Source organism: Rhinopithecus roxellana, chromosome 15 (genome assembly GCF_007565055.1).
Source record: "Rhinopithecus roxellana isolate Shanxi Qingling chromosome 15, ASM756505v1, whole genome shotgun sequence".
In the NCBI taxonomy this organism is placed as follows: Eukaryota; Metazoa; Chordata; class Mammalia; order Primates; family Cercopithecidae; genus Rhinopithecus; species Rhinopithecus roxellana.
The window spans coordinates 115,347,859-115,364,798 of record NC_044563.1 but is presented as its reverse complement, the minus strand read 5'-3'; the positions used below and the strand labels follow the sequence as shown (position 1 = coordinate 115,364,798).

The window sequence follows — 16,940 nt, the reverse complement described above, 5'->3', positions numbered from 1 at the left end:
TCATCTCATACTATCCCGAGATATGCTTATTGCTCAGAGGTCATTGCACCCAAAGTATTGATCATACACCAACTCATTAGATAATTAATCAGGTCTTAAGTTCAGAGCCTGCCTGCCATCTGTTCAGGCCTGTGAAAGGCACTTGGGCAACAGGGGTGGTTCCTTCTTCTTGCGTCTGGTGAAGGGCACATTCCCCAGACCACTTTCCAAATTCCTGGCTAGAGAAACACCAATTTGGAGGTCCTTCAAAATTTAATTTCTGCTCTTAAACATAAACCTGAAAACCCTCCAATTATATCTCAGAATTAGAATAACATCCAAGCTCCTTGTGGGTCACAGGCCTTATATGATCTGGCCCTTCTCTCTCTCCCGCTTTGGCCTCTTTTCTTCTGTTTTTTTTTTTTTTTTTTTTTTTTTTTTTTTTGAGGCAGAGTTTCACTCTGGCACCCAGGCTAGAGTGCAGCGGTGCTGCAGGATCTGCTTCCTGGGTGCAAGCGATCCTCCTAAGTAGTTGGGACCATAGGTGTACACTACCACACCTGGCTAATTTTTTGATCTTTTTGTAGAGCCATGGTCTCCCTATGTTGCCCAGGCTGGCCTCAAACTCCTGAGCTCACACAATCCTCCTGCCTCAGCCTCCCAAAGTGCTAGAGTTACAGGTGTGAGCCACTGTGCCTGGTTGGCCTCATTTTCTACTTCTCTACCCCTGGCTCATTCAGTTTCAGCCATGCTGGCCTTTTTTCTGTTCTTGGGACACTCCCAGTTTGTTCCTCATTTGCATGCACCCTTCTCTGCATGTGGAAAGCTTCCTCCCATCTTGCCTTTTCTAGTCATTTAAGTTTCAGCTCAAAAGAACCTTTTCCAACCCCGCTTTCTAAAGTAGGGCCCCCATCCAAGTTGTTTTCTATCCTGTTACTCTATTTTATTTTCTTCATGGCATTTATTGCCATCTCAGATTATCTTATTAATTGGTTTATTTTTTGCCCTCCCCTCACCTAACCCACAGGAAAGCGAGCTCCATGAGCACATCACCAGTGCCTAGCAATGTGTGTGCTATATAGTAAACACTCAGTAATACCTGTTGAAAAAATTATGAAATGAATGAATGTAGAGTGAATGGAAGGAAGACATCTTTGGGTCAACTGGAAGGGGAAAACTTAAATCTTCAGTTCAGGGGACAAGGGGAAGCCTGACAGAAACTGAGAAGGCAGCTAATAGACATTTTGCTTGCCTTGGCAATAACGGGTTTCAGCTCTAAAGAGGCCTTCCTGATCGACCATTTGTCGACAGAAGCCTAGCAGGTCCTGTTTCCTAACAGGGGAAGAATAAGGCAAGAGTAGACTTCCTTCTCCAAGCCTATAGGACCAGGGGTTAAGATGGGAGGACAGGTGAGGTTGTGATAGCTTATGATGTCCCAGTGAACATTCACGCAGTGGGTGCAAGCCTTCCAAATCTTGTCTCAGTGACTGCATTACCAGCAGATGAGAGTTGACAGCTGTTGCTGATTAAAACATTTCCAACAGCACAGTCAAAATTGCACGATTGAAATGATGAGTGTAGATGGACACAGCATTTATGAATGGCTTAAACACAGCCCCTTAGAGTGATCACTAGCCTTATTAATACATATAGTTGGAAATCACTTTGCAATTATGAATGAATCATTCCTCAGAGCACCCCCTGGGTGAGAGGCATCTTTAGGGATTTGTCTTAGACAAGGGAAGAGGAGGCCCAGGGCTGTGTTTCTCGGCACTAAGGTTCTCTAAAAAGAGTTATCAGGGTATCTGACTTTCCAACCAGGAATCCCCTTGGATGGAAATATATATCCATTATTCCAGGGACTCTCCTTCCTGGGCAGTCCCTCTGCCGCCCGTCTTCAACAGGAACAGGGTCCTTTTTCACTTTTTTCCTCCTTAGCACAGGTGATTGTGTCTGATTAGTTAGGGAACACTTTGTGGAGGTGTTTACTGGTGGTGGTGGTGTCATATTTTGCTACTGCATCTGTCTCTGAGGCAGGTGGATCAGGGCCACAATCTTGTATCCACAGTCACCACCTCTATAAAGCTTGGAAACCCAGTTTTTTCATAACCCACCTGACTGCAAAACCTGTCCTGAGTTGAACTCATTTCATGGCAAGACTTGATCTAAACTGATATCAACCTATTTATAATCTTTATTTATGCCAATTAGAGAAGTATGTCATACTTTTTGCTTCAGAAATACTGTATTTGATTATGGGGTGCTGAGTTAGATTTTGCTAAAAATGTTACATAAAATGTAGTATTAGGCCATATTACCTTTCTAACATATGGCATCTTCTGAATTCTGAATATTTAACCTCAGGAGTTTTGGATAAGAAATTATCAATCTATAATGTGGGGTAGGATTGGGGGAGGGAACAAAGAATCTATAGTATTAGCGGGGTAAGGGAGCAAAAATTTGCTTTTCTTTTCCCTCCACAGACAAAGACTCTCCAAGCACTCATCATTGGCTTCCTTGTATTCCCTGCCACTCCCTGACTCTGTAACCTCTGCTCTGTAATGCTGCTAACAGTCTGCATTTTAAGCCCAAACAACTCTTTGTTCCTTTACAGTGGTGGGCTTTGGGATGGACCCGGACCTTCAGATGGATATCATCACCGAGCTTGACCTTGTGAACACTACCCTTGGAGTGGCTCAGGTGTCTGGAATGCACAATGCCAGCAAAGCATTTTTATTTCAAGGTAAAGGCACCTCCTTTCCTGCATGATGGCAGAGGTTGGGGAGGAGGGTCTGTCTGGGGAGCGCTCATCTGGTGTGTGTTTGGAGATCGCCTTTGCTATTTCTCTTGTGTTGCTGTCCTGAGTGCTTAGATATGCAGGGGGTATTATTCTGAGGGCAGGAGGGAGGCATTAGAGATCATGGTGGTGAAATATTTGGTTTGGCAGTGAAATATTTCCTTGATTTTGGTGAGGATCTAAAGTGGAATGCATTTATACAATACTTGAAAGTCATTGACCAGCCATATTATTGTTACAGGATATTTCTCTAGCTGTAATCAATACCTTTGCCTGTACTTATACCTATACCTATATTTACATCTTTCATCTAGTGGATAGGCCATAAGGACAGAGGGAAACTTATGGCTGCATTCTCCTTGGGGTAGAACTTACTCAGTTCTGCCCACTATAAGCTGGACTACAATTCATTAAATCATTCAGCAAGCATTTATAGAGAAAACATGGTGTGGCTCTTAGAAGCATGGTGTTTCTCACAATTTTGGAGGCTGTGAAATCCAAGAATAAGGCATCAGCAGATTTGGTACCTAGTGGGGGCAGGCTCTGTCTGCTTCCAAGGTGATGCCTTGTTACTGTGTCCTGTGGAATGCTGTGTCCTCATATGATGGAAGGGATGGAAAGGCAGAAAAATAACTAGCTAGTTTCCTTTCTTTTTTCTTTCTTTTTTATTTTTTTTTTTGAGACGCAGTCTCGCTCTGTCGCCCGGGCTGCAGTGCAGTGGCCGGATCTCAGCTCACTGCAAGCTCTGCCTCCCAGGTTTACGCCATTCTCCTGTCTCAGACTCCCGAGTAGCTGGGACTACAGGCACCTGCCACCTCGCCCGGCTAGTTTTTTGTATTTTTTACTAGAGACGGGGTTTCACCGTGTTAGCCAGGATGGTCTCGATCTCCTGACCTTGTGATCCGCCCGTCTCGGCCTCCCAAAGTGCTGGGATTACAGGCTTGAGCCACCGCGCCCGGCCTCAGCTAGTTTCCTTTCTAAAGACAGTAATCCATTCACGAGGGCAAAGACCTCATAATTTAATCACTGCCTAAAGGCCCCACATCTTAATACTAATGCACTGGGGATTAAGTTTTAATATGAATTTTCGTGGGACACAAATATTCAAATCAGCAAAGTGGTATGTCAACAGATACTTAAAAAATGGATAGAAAGCCTGGTATAAGAAGGGGTGGGGTCTCAGAGCATTCTGAATAGAGGAAATAGTATGTGTAAAGGTAAGGCAAAAGCATGGTGGAAGGGTGGTGAACGTCTGGAGGGGTAGACAGGGACTAGGTTACATGGGACCCTGTTGGCAGAGCTGATATTCTGCTGATGTGTGTGGGTTTGGGTGTACTGATAATTTATGGCTGGTGTCCATTTTGATAGGTGGGACGCCATGTACTTTTGTTACCTGTTTTAAGTATTACCCTTGCCTGTAGGCCAGTTAATGGCTTTGTGCTTTACTCTCAGAGAAGTGGGGCCTTTGTAGAGGTTTAAACCGGGAAATGAACTGACCAGATACCATAGTAAGGCAGCCTGGATATTCCTCTATGAAAATGTCTGGTAGGGTTCTTTTAACTGAGCCTTTTATGATGATAATAAAAGGATTATTTTAGCATGGCCGAACTAACATAATAGAATGAGATTTACGTATTTACAGTGCAGATAACTTAAGATGTTAATGATATATAGCAAATCTACAGTTATTAGGTAATATATGACAAGACTATCGACATACTAATTTTCACTTGCTCCTTACTAAGGAACTGGTGAAGTATGTAAGCTGGGTATGGTTAAAAGAGTAGATTGAATTACTTTGTTTTTGCATTGTGCGAGATCTGCCCAGTCACTGTTGAGAGTCCATACCCTTCTTGATCTGGGCAAGGCTGCTGACACTTTGTAAACAAAGTTGCTATGGAAACCTGACTGGTCTGTAAGCTTGAAGAAGGCAGGAGTCCTGCAGATCTAGATACTCCTAGATCCTCAGGGCCAACTATTGTGCATGAAGCATAGTAGGTGATTAATAAACATTTTGAATGGAATTAAAATTTCTTTTGTACTATGTACCTTATAAAAAAGCTTACTGCTTGCTTTAGTCATTACTATCCATTCATTTCACAAGTGTAGGTCCCCTGGGCTGGAACTCTACTCTCTGATCTGTGTATTCTCTGTTTTGGCAACTGTCTCTGTGATGTCTGTCCAGCTACAACAACTGGGAGGGATTTTCAGCTTCTTCAAGGGGAAGAGTAACTTCTTTATGGAACTTTGACAGAGAAGGCCTTTCTCTTATATCCCCTGTGATTATATTGGGCTCACCTAGAAAATTCAGGATAATCTCTCCCATCTCAAGACCAGTAACTTAATCACATCTGCAAATCCCTTCTGTCATGTAAGGTAACATAATCATAGATTCTGTCAATTAACACCTGGACATTTTTGGGGAGCCATTATTTTGTTTACCACAAAGTCTGCCCTCTAGATCCAGAAGATTCATGTCTGTCCCACATGCAAAATATATTCACCCCATCTGAGTATCTCAAAAAGTCTTAATCTATCATAGCAACAATTCAAAGATTGAAATCTCCCCTAATCTCAGCTGAAAAATTCTACCTCTCATCAAGTAGTCTAAATCAGATATGGGAGAGACAGTGGGTATAATCCATTTTGGGGAAAAAATTTCTCTCTATTGTGGTCCTATGAAACTGAAAAACAGGTAATCTGCTTCCAAAATACAATGGCAGGACAGACATAAGATACCAGTTATAGATATTTCTGTTCCAAAGGAAGGAAATGGTAAGAAGAAAGGAGTCACTGGTCCCAGACACAACTCCATTGGGTTCAAGTCTTAGAAATAATCTTCTTTGGTTTTGGCTCTGTCTTCTGGCTTGTGGCTCATTCCTCTGAGACATTGTTCATTTTTCGTGAATAATAGCATTTGTTTGCAGCTGAGTAGTTTTATCAGCTTGTTTCCTGCCTGTAAAGTTTTGGGGGTTTGTCAGACATCTTTCATTGTGTCCTCTCTCAGTCTTCTTCAGTACAAATTGGCAGGGTTTCTGTTGGTATAATATTGTCAAGAAACTTGAAGGTCTCCTGTCCACTAGACAAGCAGCTTATCCACGGATCTGTCCTAGATAATGCTGTCTCTATTCCTGACTACTTCTGAGATGACTGAAGGGAATCCATGACTCACATACTGATCTCTACAAAGAAGCCTCTAGGTGATTGAATATTTTGACCTTTTGATCCTTCCAAGGCACTATCAAAAAGTTGTTTAGCCACAACTTGGCTCTAGAGCAGGCTTTCCTGATAGTGTATCTCCTTTTATTGTCTTTTGCAATCTGGATAGGCTGAGAACTCCCTGAATTATCAAGTCCTGACTCCTTTTTGCTTAACACCTCTTCTCTCAATCCCTCACTTTTCTCTCACATTTTGCCATAAACAGCAAGAAGAAATCAGACTGTACTTTCAACACTTTGCTTGGAAATCTCCTCACCTAAATATCCAAGTTTATTTTACTTTCCACATACCTACAGGACAAAATGCAGATAAGCTTTCTGGCATCAGGTAACAAGGATCCCGCATCTTTGGGTATTCATTCAGTAATATGTCCCTTATTTCCTTTTAAGCCTTCACTGGGACCACTTTTAACATCTATATTTATTTTTAACTCCCTGTTGAAGGCAATTGGCCTTTTCTACCATGCTTCTTAAAAATTTTCCAGGCTCTACCCTATTACCCAATGCCAAAGCCTCTTCCACATTTTTAGGTATTTGTTACAATAGCACCCCACTTCCAGTTACCTAAAGTTTGCATTGGTTTCTTACTGGTGCTGTAACAAATTACTACAAATGTCGTGACTTAAAATAAATTTATTATACTTCTAGAGGTTATAAATTCAAAAAGAGATTTATGGGTTTAAAACTAAGGTGTTAGTAGAGCTGTGTTCTTTCTGGAAGCTCTACTGAATATTCATTCAGTTCATTTCCTGTTACAGCTTCCAGAAATTGCCACATTCCTTGACTCATGGCTGCATCAGTCCAAGGTCGACTTCTGCTGTCACATTTCCTTCTCTCTGATTCTGTTGTCATATTGTCTTCTCTGATACTGACCTTCTGCCTTCCATTTTCCCTTATAAGAACTCTTGTGATTATGTTGGAACCACCCAGCTAATCTAAGTATTCTCAAGATTCATAATTTAATCACATCTGCAAAATCTCTTTTTGCTGTATAAGATGACATAGTTACAGGTTCTGGGGATTAAAATATGAATATCTTTTGGGGCTCATTATTCTATCATAGAATGGCTAAGCATTATTGGCCATAAATATGAACATAATGATGTTTCCTGAGTACTACAATTAAATCTTCCTTTTTCTAGTGCAGTACTGTTCAATCAAAATGTATTGTGAGCTCCATCTTTAATTTTAAAATCTATAAGAGCCACATTAAAAAAGTAAAAAGAAAGTGGTAAAATTAATTATATATTTTATTTAACCCAATATATAAAAAATATTATTTAGACATATGGTCAACACAAAAATATATTAATAAAATATTTTACTTTTTTTAAAAAAACAAAGTCTTCAAAATTAATTGGTATTTTACGCTTAAAACACATTCCGATTTGCATGTTAAATTTTTAATCTGTAGTAACTGATATGTATTTTGATTTCATAAAATTTATAGTTAAAAAAGTAGATTCATCAAATTATTCTGTACAGAATTATTAGATTAAAAAATTAAACAGGTTTATTGAAGTATAATTACACTATAATAAATTGTGTGTATTCAAAACATACAACTTGGTAATTTTAATATACAAATATACCTGTGCAACTATCATCACAATCAAGAAAAATGAACATACTTATCACCCAAAAAGTTTATCTTTTTTCTTATATAATTGCTCCCACCTACCTCTCCCAACCTCCACTTCTAGGCAACTATTGATCTGCTTTCTGTCACTATACACTAATTTGCATTTTCTAGAATTTTATATAAATAGAATCATACAATATGTGCTTTTTTGGTCTGGATTCTTTTACTCATTATGGGTATTTTGAGATTTATACATATTGCAGCATGTAAAGTGCTTTTCTTACAGGCAGTGTATAGTTGGGGGCTTAACTTTTTTTTAAACCAAGAAAAAAAATTTGTGTTTTTTCGTCAGGGTATTTAGACTATTTACATTTAATGTGATTATTGACATGATTGTATTTAAATTTATCTTCTTGTTATTTGTTTCCTACCTGTTCCATATATTCTTTGTTCCCTTTCCCCTCTTTATGTCTTCTTTCGGATTAATTGAATATTTTTTACAATTTTGTTTTATCTTTGTTGGCTTATTAGCTATAACTCTTTGTTTTGCTATTTAGTTTATAAACTCCAGACTACATTGTTATTTTTTATTTAATGAGTCAATTATCTTTTAAACAGATTTAGATAATAAAATCAATTATACGTTTAACTCATGTAGTTTCTTTTGTTCCCCAAGTTTTGTTTTAGGTTCAGGGGGTACCTGTCCAGATTTGTTATATGGGTATATTACATGTTGCTGAGGTTTGGGATACAAACGATCCCATCACCCAGGTGGTGAGCATAATTCCCTATAGGTAGTGTTTCAGCCCACAGACTCCCTCCCGCTCTCCCACCCGAAGTAGTCCCCAGTGTCTATTTTTCCCGTGTCTATACTCTTGCAGTTCGTTTTCTGTGTTCTTCATTCTCTTGTGTAGCTTTATATTTCCACCTGATACTATTTTCATCGTGCCTGAAGGACTTTGTTTAACATTTAACATTTCTTTCTTCACTAACATTTCTTATAGTGCAGGGCTGCTGGTGATAAATTCTTTTAGATTTTGTACGTCTGCAAAAGTCTTTATTTTGCTTTTATTTTTGAAATATATCTTTGCTAAGTATAACATTCTGGGTCAACAGGTTTTTGTCCCCATTCTTTAAAGATGCCTTTTCACTTATATTTTTTCTAAAAAGAAGTCTTTTGTTACCACATTTTTGTTCTCTGGATACAATTATTTTTCCCTGCTTTTAAGACTTTATCACTGATTTTGAGCAATTTTATTACAATGTCCCTGGTGTGTTTTTTTGTCATGTTTCTTGCATATGAGATCTATTGAACTTGGGCAAAATTTGACCATTATGTCTTCAAATATTTTTTCTGTTCCTTCTTTTTTTCTTCTATAGGGACTACAGTTACATGTATATATTTGACTGCTTGAAGTTGTTCCATAACTAATTGATGTTACATTTATTTAAAATATTTACTTAGGCCAGGTACTGTGGCTCACACCCATAATACCAACACTTTGGGAGGTTGAGGCAGGAGGATTGCTTGAGCTCAGGAATTCAAGACCAGTCAGGGCAACACAGTGTGACCCCATCTCTACAAAATATAAAACAAAAATTATTTTAAAAAGATGTAAAAATTAAAAAATTTTAAAACATTATTATTCCTTTTTCTCTCTGTGTATAATTTTTGATCATTTCCATTGTTATGCCTTCAAGGTTACTAAACTTCTATATTATCTGTCATTAATATCACTCAGCGTATTTTTTACCTCATATATTGTAGTTTTAACTCTGTAAGTTCAGTTTCTGTACAAAATCTTGCATGTCTCTACCTAACTCTTTGAATATATGAAATACAGTTGTAATAACTGTTTTAATGTTGTTGAAAATTCTAATAATTGTATCAGTGTGGGGCCAATTTTGATTGATTGATTTTTCTCTTCGTTACTTCTTCCTTGCATGACTCTTAATTTTTGATTTAACGGCCAGTCATTGTGAATTGTATCTTCTTTGGTACTGACTTTTTGTGTATTCTTAAAAATACTTTTGAGTTTTGTTATAGTTACTGGGAAACAATTCAATTCTTTTAGATCCTACTTTAAAGGTTTGTTAGATGGGGCCAGAGAAGTGCTAGTGCTAATAGCTAGGGTAGAACTAATTATTTACCATCACTGAGGCAAGATCCTTCAGCGTACTCTACCCAATGACTCATAAGTCATGGAATTTTCCAGTTTGACTGGTGGGAATAGGTACTATTTCTGGCCCTTGTGTACGCTGGATACTGCTGCCTTTTGGGTGGGTCTTTGCTGTCCTTGGGTAATTTTCTCACATGCATGCGCAAGTTAGTACTCAGCTGAGTACTGATTTTGGATAGATCCGTGTTTCTGTCTTTGTGATGTTGTCTTCTCTCGTGTAGACTGTCCTGTGAAATCTAGGTGCCTTGGTCTCCCCAGACTCTCAGCTTTCTCTCCTCAACTCAAGGAGATTGCCTGAGTTCTGCCTTCCTATGCTACAGCCTGGAAACTCCCTCAGAGCAGTGAGCTGTGGTAATTATAGGGCTCATCTCTTTTGTATCCCATCTCTGAAGGATCAGTGCCCTTCACTGACTGATGGCTAGTGTCTTGAAAACTGTAGTTTCATCAAATATTCACTATAAATCTAAATTAAAATTAATTAAAATTATGCAAAATTAAAAATTCGTTTGCTCAGCCACAGTAGCTATATTTCATGTGCTCAATTGCTTTATGTGGCTAGGAGTTACCATATTAGATGGTACAGATCTGGAGATGCTCAGAAATTTTACTGTTTCACCACAGCTCTGTTAATATAGGCAGGCTTCAAAAACCCTTTGTTTTAAGGTTAATGTATGATAGCAACTATCAAGCTACTTAAGCTCTCTATCTCAAAGTATTTCCATTTACTCATTGATATAGTGGAGGTAATAATAATACCTACTGTATATGGTTGTAGTGAGGGTGAAATCATACATATAAAGTGCTTGAACAGTACTTGATGGTGAGCTCTCATTAAACTTGAGTCTCTACATTTTAAAGTAATAGGGTATAGCTTTGGCTTTTTTCCCCTCATGTGTAGCATCTGCCTTATGTGTTACTGATGTCAGATTTTAACCCAGAGGTAGATTAAGATAGTGGAAAAAACAGAAGATTGGGGAAGGGCAGAAGATTAAAATCAGCATTTTTTTATTTTAATTTATTTCATCCTCACTACACTGATATAAAATAGGTACTATTATTACTCCCTTTTATCAATGAGTAAATGGAAGTATATTGAGGCAGTATTTAAGGGTGTCCGTGGATACAGTCTCTTAATGTTTTCAAGCCTCAGTTTCCTTGTCTGGAAATGGGACGAATCAAGAGACTGATGAGAATTCGATGACTACATATGGGAAAGCACTTTCAAAAGTACAAAGAGTAAAAAACCAGTTCATTATTCTTTCCTTCATTTATTTTTATTTCTCCTAATAGTTCACCATCTGATGTCCAGCTGTGAATTGTGTGTTAAGAGAATGAAAACCTTCATTTCAATGCTAGCCTATTAATAATATCGATACATTTAAATAGAAACCTCACTTAACTGGGAACATTTCTACAGTACCAATTCCAAAGCCTGGTAGAATTTATTTTGGAGCTAGCCAGCTTTTGAGTTATCTTTGTTACTGCTGTCTTTGTAGAGCGCAAAGAATTGAGTAAGTAAGATTTTTATTTTCTTCTTGCTTGAAATAAATTTTTTTTAGGGTGTTAAAAGAAAAACTTTAGACAAATTAAGTTTAACAGAATTTAACTGAGCAAAGAATGATTCGTGAATCAGGCAGCCCCCGGAACCAGAATAGGTTCAGAGAGACTCTCACTGCTGCGTGGCTGGAGAGGATTTATGGACAGAAAAAGGAAAGTGATGTACAAAAAGTGGAAGGAAGTGTGGTACAGAAACAGCTGAATTTGTTATAGCTTGGCATTTGCCTTGTTCGAACATTTGGCCACTGTGGCTGAAACTTGGTGATCAATATGAGTAGGTTACAGTCTGTTTACACACCCAGTTAGGTTACAGTTCACTATGTATGGAGAAACTTTCAGGTGGAATTTACAAGGAGGGAGCTTTAGGCTCAACTTAATTTAACAATTCTCCCCTTTCAGTGCCCTCTCCAAATTGAGAAGCTCACCAAAACTCTAGGCATTGAAGTGACTCTGTCATTATTGTAAATATATTTAGTTGGTCTCTAATATCACTGGGAAATAGCAGAACATGTGGTTATAGGGACTTCAGTTTTTTTTTTTTTGTTTGTTTTTTTACATAGAGGTTAGAGTAGAGGGGTACCTTTTATGTTGGAATCTCTTGTTTTCAGGAGAGAAAAAACACCTAGTCTGTTTTGGGATATCTCTCGCTTTTTTTTTTTTTTAATTTTTAGTTTGATTATGTTATATTTAATTTGAGTGACTTTATTTTGGTTTGATCTGATCTTGTCTGTTGGGGACTAGTATATGAATTTAGTCTAAAAGAAGGTCTGTCATAATTTTGTTTAATAATTCTTTTAGTAAGATTTTTTCTTTTTATTTAATTTTTATGAGTATATGATTACATATGGTATTGAAATATTTTGATACAGGCATACAATATGTAATAATGGTCAGGTATTAATGTAGATGAGTGTGACCAAAACGTAGGACGTTAGTGCTATTTTTAGTTCTTATTTTGAACTTTTGGTCTCAGTATGTCATTTGTAGGTTATGGTGTCTTTATGACTATGTATTTTTGTTTTTTGAGTTTTTGTAGTTTCAGTAGAAGACAATTTGACATTTTATGAATGGGTATGTATAAACATTTAAAATTTCTGAAAGAATGTAGTATGCCAGGGAGACTATTATGAATATTAGGAAGATAATGTTAAGAATATGGAGTATGTTTTTTAGTTAGGGTCTTTATAAACTAAACTAATTTTTTTTTTTGAGACAGTCTCCCTGTGTCGCCCAGGCTGTAGTGCAGTGGCGTAATCTTTGCTCACTGCAACCTCTGCCTCCTGGGTTCAAACGATTCTCCCACCTCAGCCTCCCGAGTAGCTGGGATTACAGGTGCCCACCACTACTCCCAGCTAGTTTTTGGTATTTTAAGTAAAGATGGGATTTCACCATGTTGGCCAGACTGGTCTTGAACTCCTGACCTCAACTGATCTGCCCACCTTGGCCTCCCAGAGTGCTGGGATTACAGGCATAAGCCACCATGCCTGGCCTACTCTAACTAAAATTAAATAGGTCAAAGAATGAGTTAGACAGACTATTTGTTTTAACTGCGTAGTCTGTTTTATTAATCTGGTATAATTGAATCCCTATAATGCTCAGTGTATTTTTTAATGTGTAACAAGGAGTGTCACTACTATATAGATTTTCTTCTGTTTAATTAGTGTGCAATTTAAAGTAAATTATTTATTTTATTTAGTATACTTTTAGTAAGAGAATTTAAAGAAGTCTGTTGTGTAACTATAGTTTTTGTAGTAGAATTTATTATAGAGGCTATAATGAGAAATAACGATTTTTTATTTTTTAAATTAAAAAGTTTGGTTTTGTCTTTGCTTTTAAAAATAATTTCAAGTTTTATTTTAGATTCAGAGGGTACATATGCAAATTTGTTACTTGGGCGTATTGTGTGATGCTGAGGTTTGGTGTATAATTGATCTGGTTACCCAGGTAGTAAGCATATTACCCAGTGGTTTTTCAACCCTTACTCATCAATCTCTTCCCCCTCTAGTAGTCCCCAGTGTCTGTAGTTGCCATTTTATGTTCATGTTTATCCAATATTTAGCTCCCACTTATAAGTAAGAACATGTAGTATTTGATTTTCTGTTTCTGCCTTAATTTGCTTAGGATAATAGCCTCCAGCTGCATCCATGTTGCTGCAAAGAACATGATTTCATTCTTTTTTTTATGGCTGTGTGATATTCCATGGTATATATATATATATACCACATTTCTTTATCCAGTTCACCATTGATGGGCACCTAGACTGATTCCATGTCTTTGCTATTGTGAATAGTGCTGCAACAAACGTATGAGTGCACGTGTTTTTTGGTAGAATGATTTATTTGCTTTTGGATATATATACACACACACACACATATATATTATATACCCAGTGATAGGATTGGTGAGTCAAATGGTAGTTCTGTTTCAGTTCTTTGAGAAATCTCCAAACTGGTTTCCAGAGTAGCTGCACTAAATTACACTCCCACCAACACTGTATAAGTGTTTCCTTTTCTCTGCAGCCTCACGACCATCTGTTGTATTTTGACTCTTTAGTAATAGCCATTCTGACAGGTGTGAGACGGTATCTCTTTGTGGTTTGGATTTGTGTCTCTCTAATGATGAGTGATGTGGAGCGTTTTTTCATATGCTTATTGGCAGCTTATATGTCTTCTTTCTTCTTTTGAAAAGTGTCTGTTCATGTCCTTTGCTCTCTTTTTAATATTATTATTTGTTTTTTGCTTGTTCAATTGTTTAAGTTCCTTATGGATTCTGGATCGTAGACCTTTGTTGGATGCATAGTTTGCAAATAATTTCTTTAATTGTGTATGTTGTTTGTTTACTCTGTTGATAGTTTTTTTTTTAATTTTTTATTTTGCTATGCAGAAGCTCTTTAATTAGGTCCCACTTGTTAATTTTTGTTTTTGTTGTGATTGCTTTTGATGTATTAGCCATAAGTTCTTTGTCAAGGCTAATGTCCAGAATGGTATTTTCTAGGTTTTCTTCTGGGATTTTTATAGTTTGAGGTCTTATATTTCAATTTTTAATCCATCTTGAGTTAATTTTTGTATATGGTGAAAAACAGGAGTCTATTTTCATTCTTCTGTATATGGTAGGTCAGTTATCCCAGCACCATTTATTGAATAGGGAGTCCTTTCCTGATCACTTATCCTTGTCTGCTTAGTAAAGATCAGATGGTTGTAGGTGTGTGGTTTCATTTCTGGATTTTCTATTCTGTTCTATTGGTCTATGTGCTTGTTTTTGTACTAATACCATGCTGTTTACTGTAGGTTGATGTAGCCTTATAGTATAGTTTGGTAATAGAAAATATAGAAGTGGGATGATGTGATGTTTCTGGCTTTACTCTTTCTGCTTAAGATTGTTTTGGTTATGTCAGCTCTTTTTTGTATCCATATACATTTTAGTGTAGGTTTTTAAAATTAATTCTGTGAAAAATGACATTGGTAGTTTTATAGGAATTGTGTTGAATCCATAGATTGCTTTGGATTGTATGGTCATTTTAATGATAGTGATTCTTCTAATGCGTGAACATGGAATGTTTTTTCATTTGTTTGTATCATCTATAATTTCTTTTAGCAGTGCTTTATAGTTCTCCTTGTAGAGAGCTTTCACCTCTGTTGTTAGGTGTATTTCTAGGTATTTTATTTTTTGTGTGTGTATTATAAATGGGACTGTGTTCTTGACTTGGCTCGGAGCTTGAACGTTATTGTTATATAAAAATGTTACTGATTTTTGTACGTTGATTTTCTATCCTGAAAGTTTACTGAAGTCGTTTATCAGTTCCAGAACCTTTTGGCATAGTCTTCAGGGTTTTCTAGCTATAGAATCATATCATCAGTGAAGAGGGATATTTTGACTTTTTCTTTTCCTATTTGGATGCCTTTAATGTCTTACTCTTGCCTAATTGGTCTGACTAGCACTTCTAGTACTGTGTTAAATAGGAGTGGTGAAAGCAGATATCTCTGCTTCTTCCACTTCTCAAAGGGAATGCTCCCAGTTTTTGCCTGTCCAATATGATGGTGGCTGTGGGTTTGCATAGATGGCTTTTATTATTTTGAGATACGTTCCTTGGATGTCTAGTTTCTTGAGGGTTTTTATCATAAAGAGATGTTGGATTTTATCAAAAGCTTTTTCTGTGCCTATTTAAATGATCATATGGTTTCTGTTTTAGTTTTCTTTATGTGGTGAATCACATTTATTGATTTGTGTGTGTTGATGGCATCCCTACTTGATCGTGATGAGTTAACTTTTTGATGTGCTACTGGATTCTGTTTTCTAGTATTTTGTTGAAGAATTTTCTGTCTGTGTTCATTAGGGTAGGGATATTGGCCTGTAGTTTTAGTTTTTCATTGTGTCTTTGTTTTTGGTAACAGGGTGACGCTGGCTTCATAGAAGTAGTTAGGAAGGAGTGCTCCCTCCTTGATTTTTTGGAATAGTTTCAGTGGAATTGGTACCAGCTTTTCTTTGTACATGTGGTAGAATTTGGCTGTGAATCCGTCTGTCCTGGGCTTTTTATTGGTGGATTTTAAAAATTACTTATTCAGTCTCGGTACTTGATATTGGTTTGTTCAGGGCTTCAATTCCTTCTTTGTTCAATCATGGGAAGTTACGTGTTTCCAGGAATGTATCCATTTCTAGATAGATTTTCTGGTTTGTGTGCATAAAGATGTGTATAGTAGTCTCTGAGGATCTTTTGTATTTCTGGGGGACTGGTTGAAATGTCACCTTTGTTGTTTCTGATTGTGCTTTTTTGGATATTCTTTTTTCTTTGTTAATCTAGCCAGTGCTCTATTGATCTTGTTTATCTTTTCAAATACTAACTTTTGGTTTCATTGATTCTTTGGGTGAGCTTTTGAGTTTTAATTTCTTTCAGTTCTGCTCTTACTTTAGTTATTTATTATCTTCTGCTGGCTTTGGGGTTAATTTTTTCTTGTTTTTCTAGGGGTAAAAAACACTAGCTTTGGGGTCATTTTTTTCTTGTTTCTCTGGGTATGTTGTTAGACCAGTGATGTGAGATCTTTCTAACTGTTTGAGGTAGGCCTTTAGTGCTATAAGCCTTCCTCTTAACACTGCTTTTGCTGCAGAGGGATATATTTAACATTATTGGCATATTTATTTTAAACTATGCCAAAAGGGACCTAATAAATGATGTCTATCTAGAACAAGGAAAGCCTTTGGTAATGTTTTCCATTTTTTAACCTGTTATAGGTTATAAGGAGTGGACTAATGTTTTGTTTGTGCCTGATTATGAAGTAATAAAAATACTATTCAATTTTTTTTGGTCCCCATCTCACCATTTATTTTTTATCATCTGACACTGTCATAATAACTTTAGAAAAATTACATTTAACAAAGTTTAATTAAGCAAAGAATAATTTGTGAATTGAACAGCCACACTTGCCCACTCCAACCAGAATAAGTCTAGTACTGTCACATGATTGGAGAGGATTTACAGACAGAAAAAAGAAAGTGGTATACATAAAACAAAAGTGAGGTATGGAAATAGTTGAATTGTTTACAGCTTGGCATTTGCTTTATTTAAACACTGTTTAAACAGTTGGCTGCCTTTGGTTGGCTAAAACTCAATGATTGGTGTAAGAGTATGTTAC

General features: G+C 37.0%; 1 protein-coding gene across 1 annotated transcript in view; it reads left to right on the top strand.

Annotated features, from left to right (window-relative positions):
* NELL1 (neural EGFL like 1) overlaps positions 1-16,940 on the top strand; it is a 949,982-nt gene that overhangs the window by 5,751 nt on the left and 927,291 nt on the right. The window contains 1 exon segment of the mRNA XM_030918045.1: positions 2,594-2,722. Within this exon segment, the coding sequence (XP_030773905.1) occupies positions 2,594-2,722 (129 nt within the window).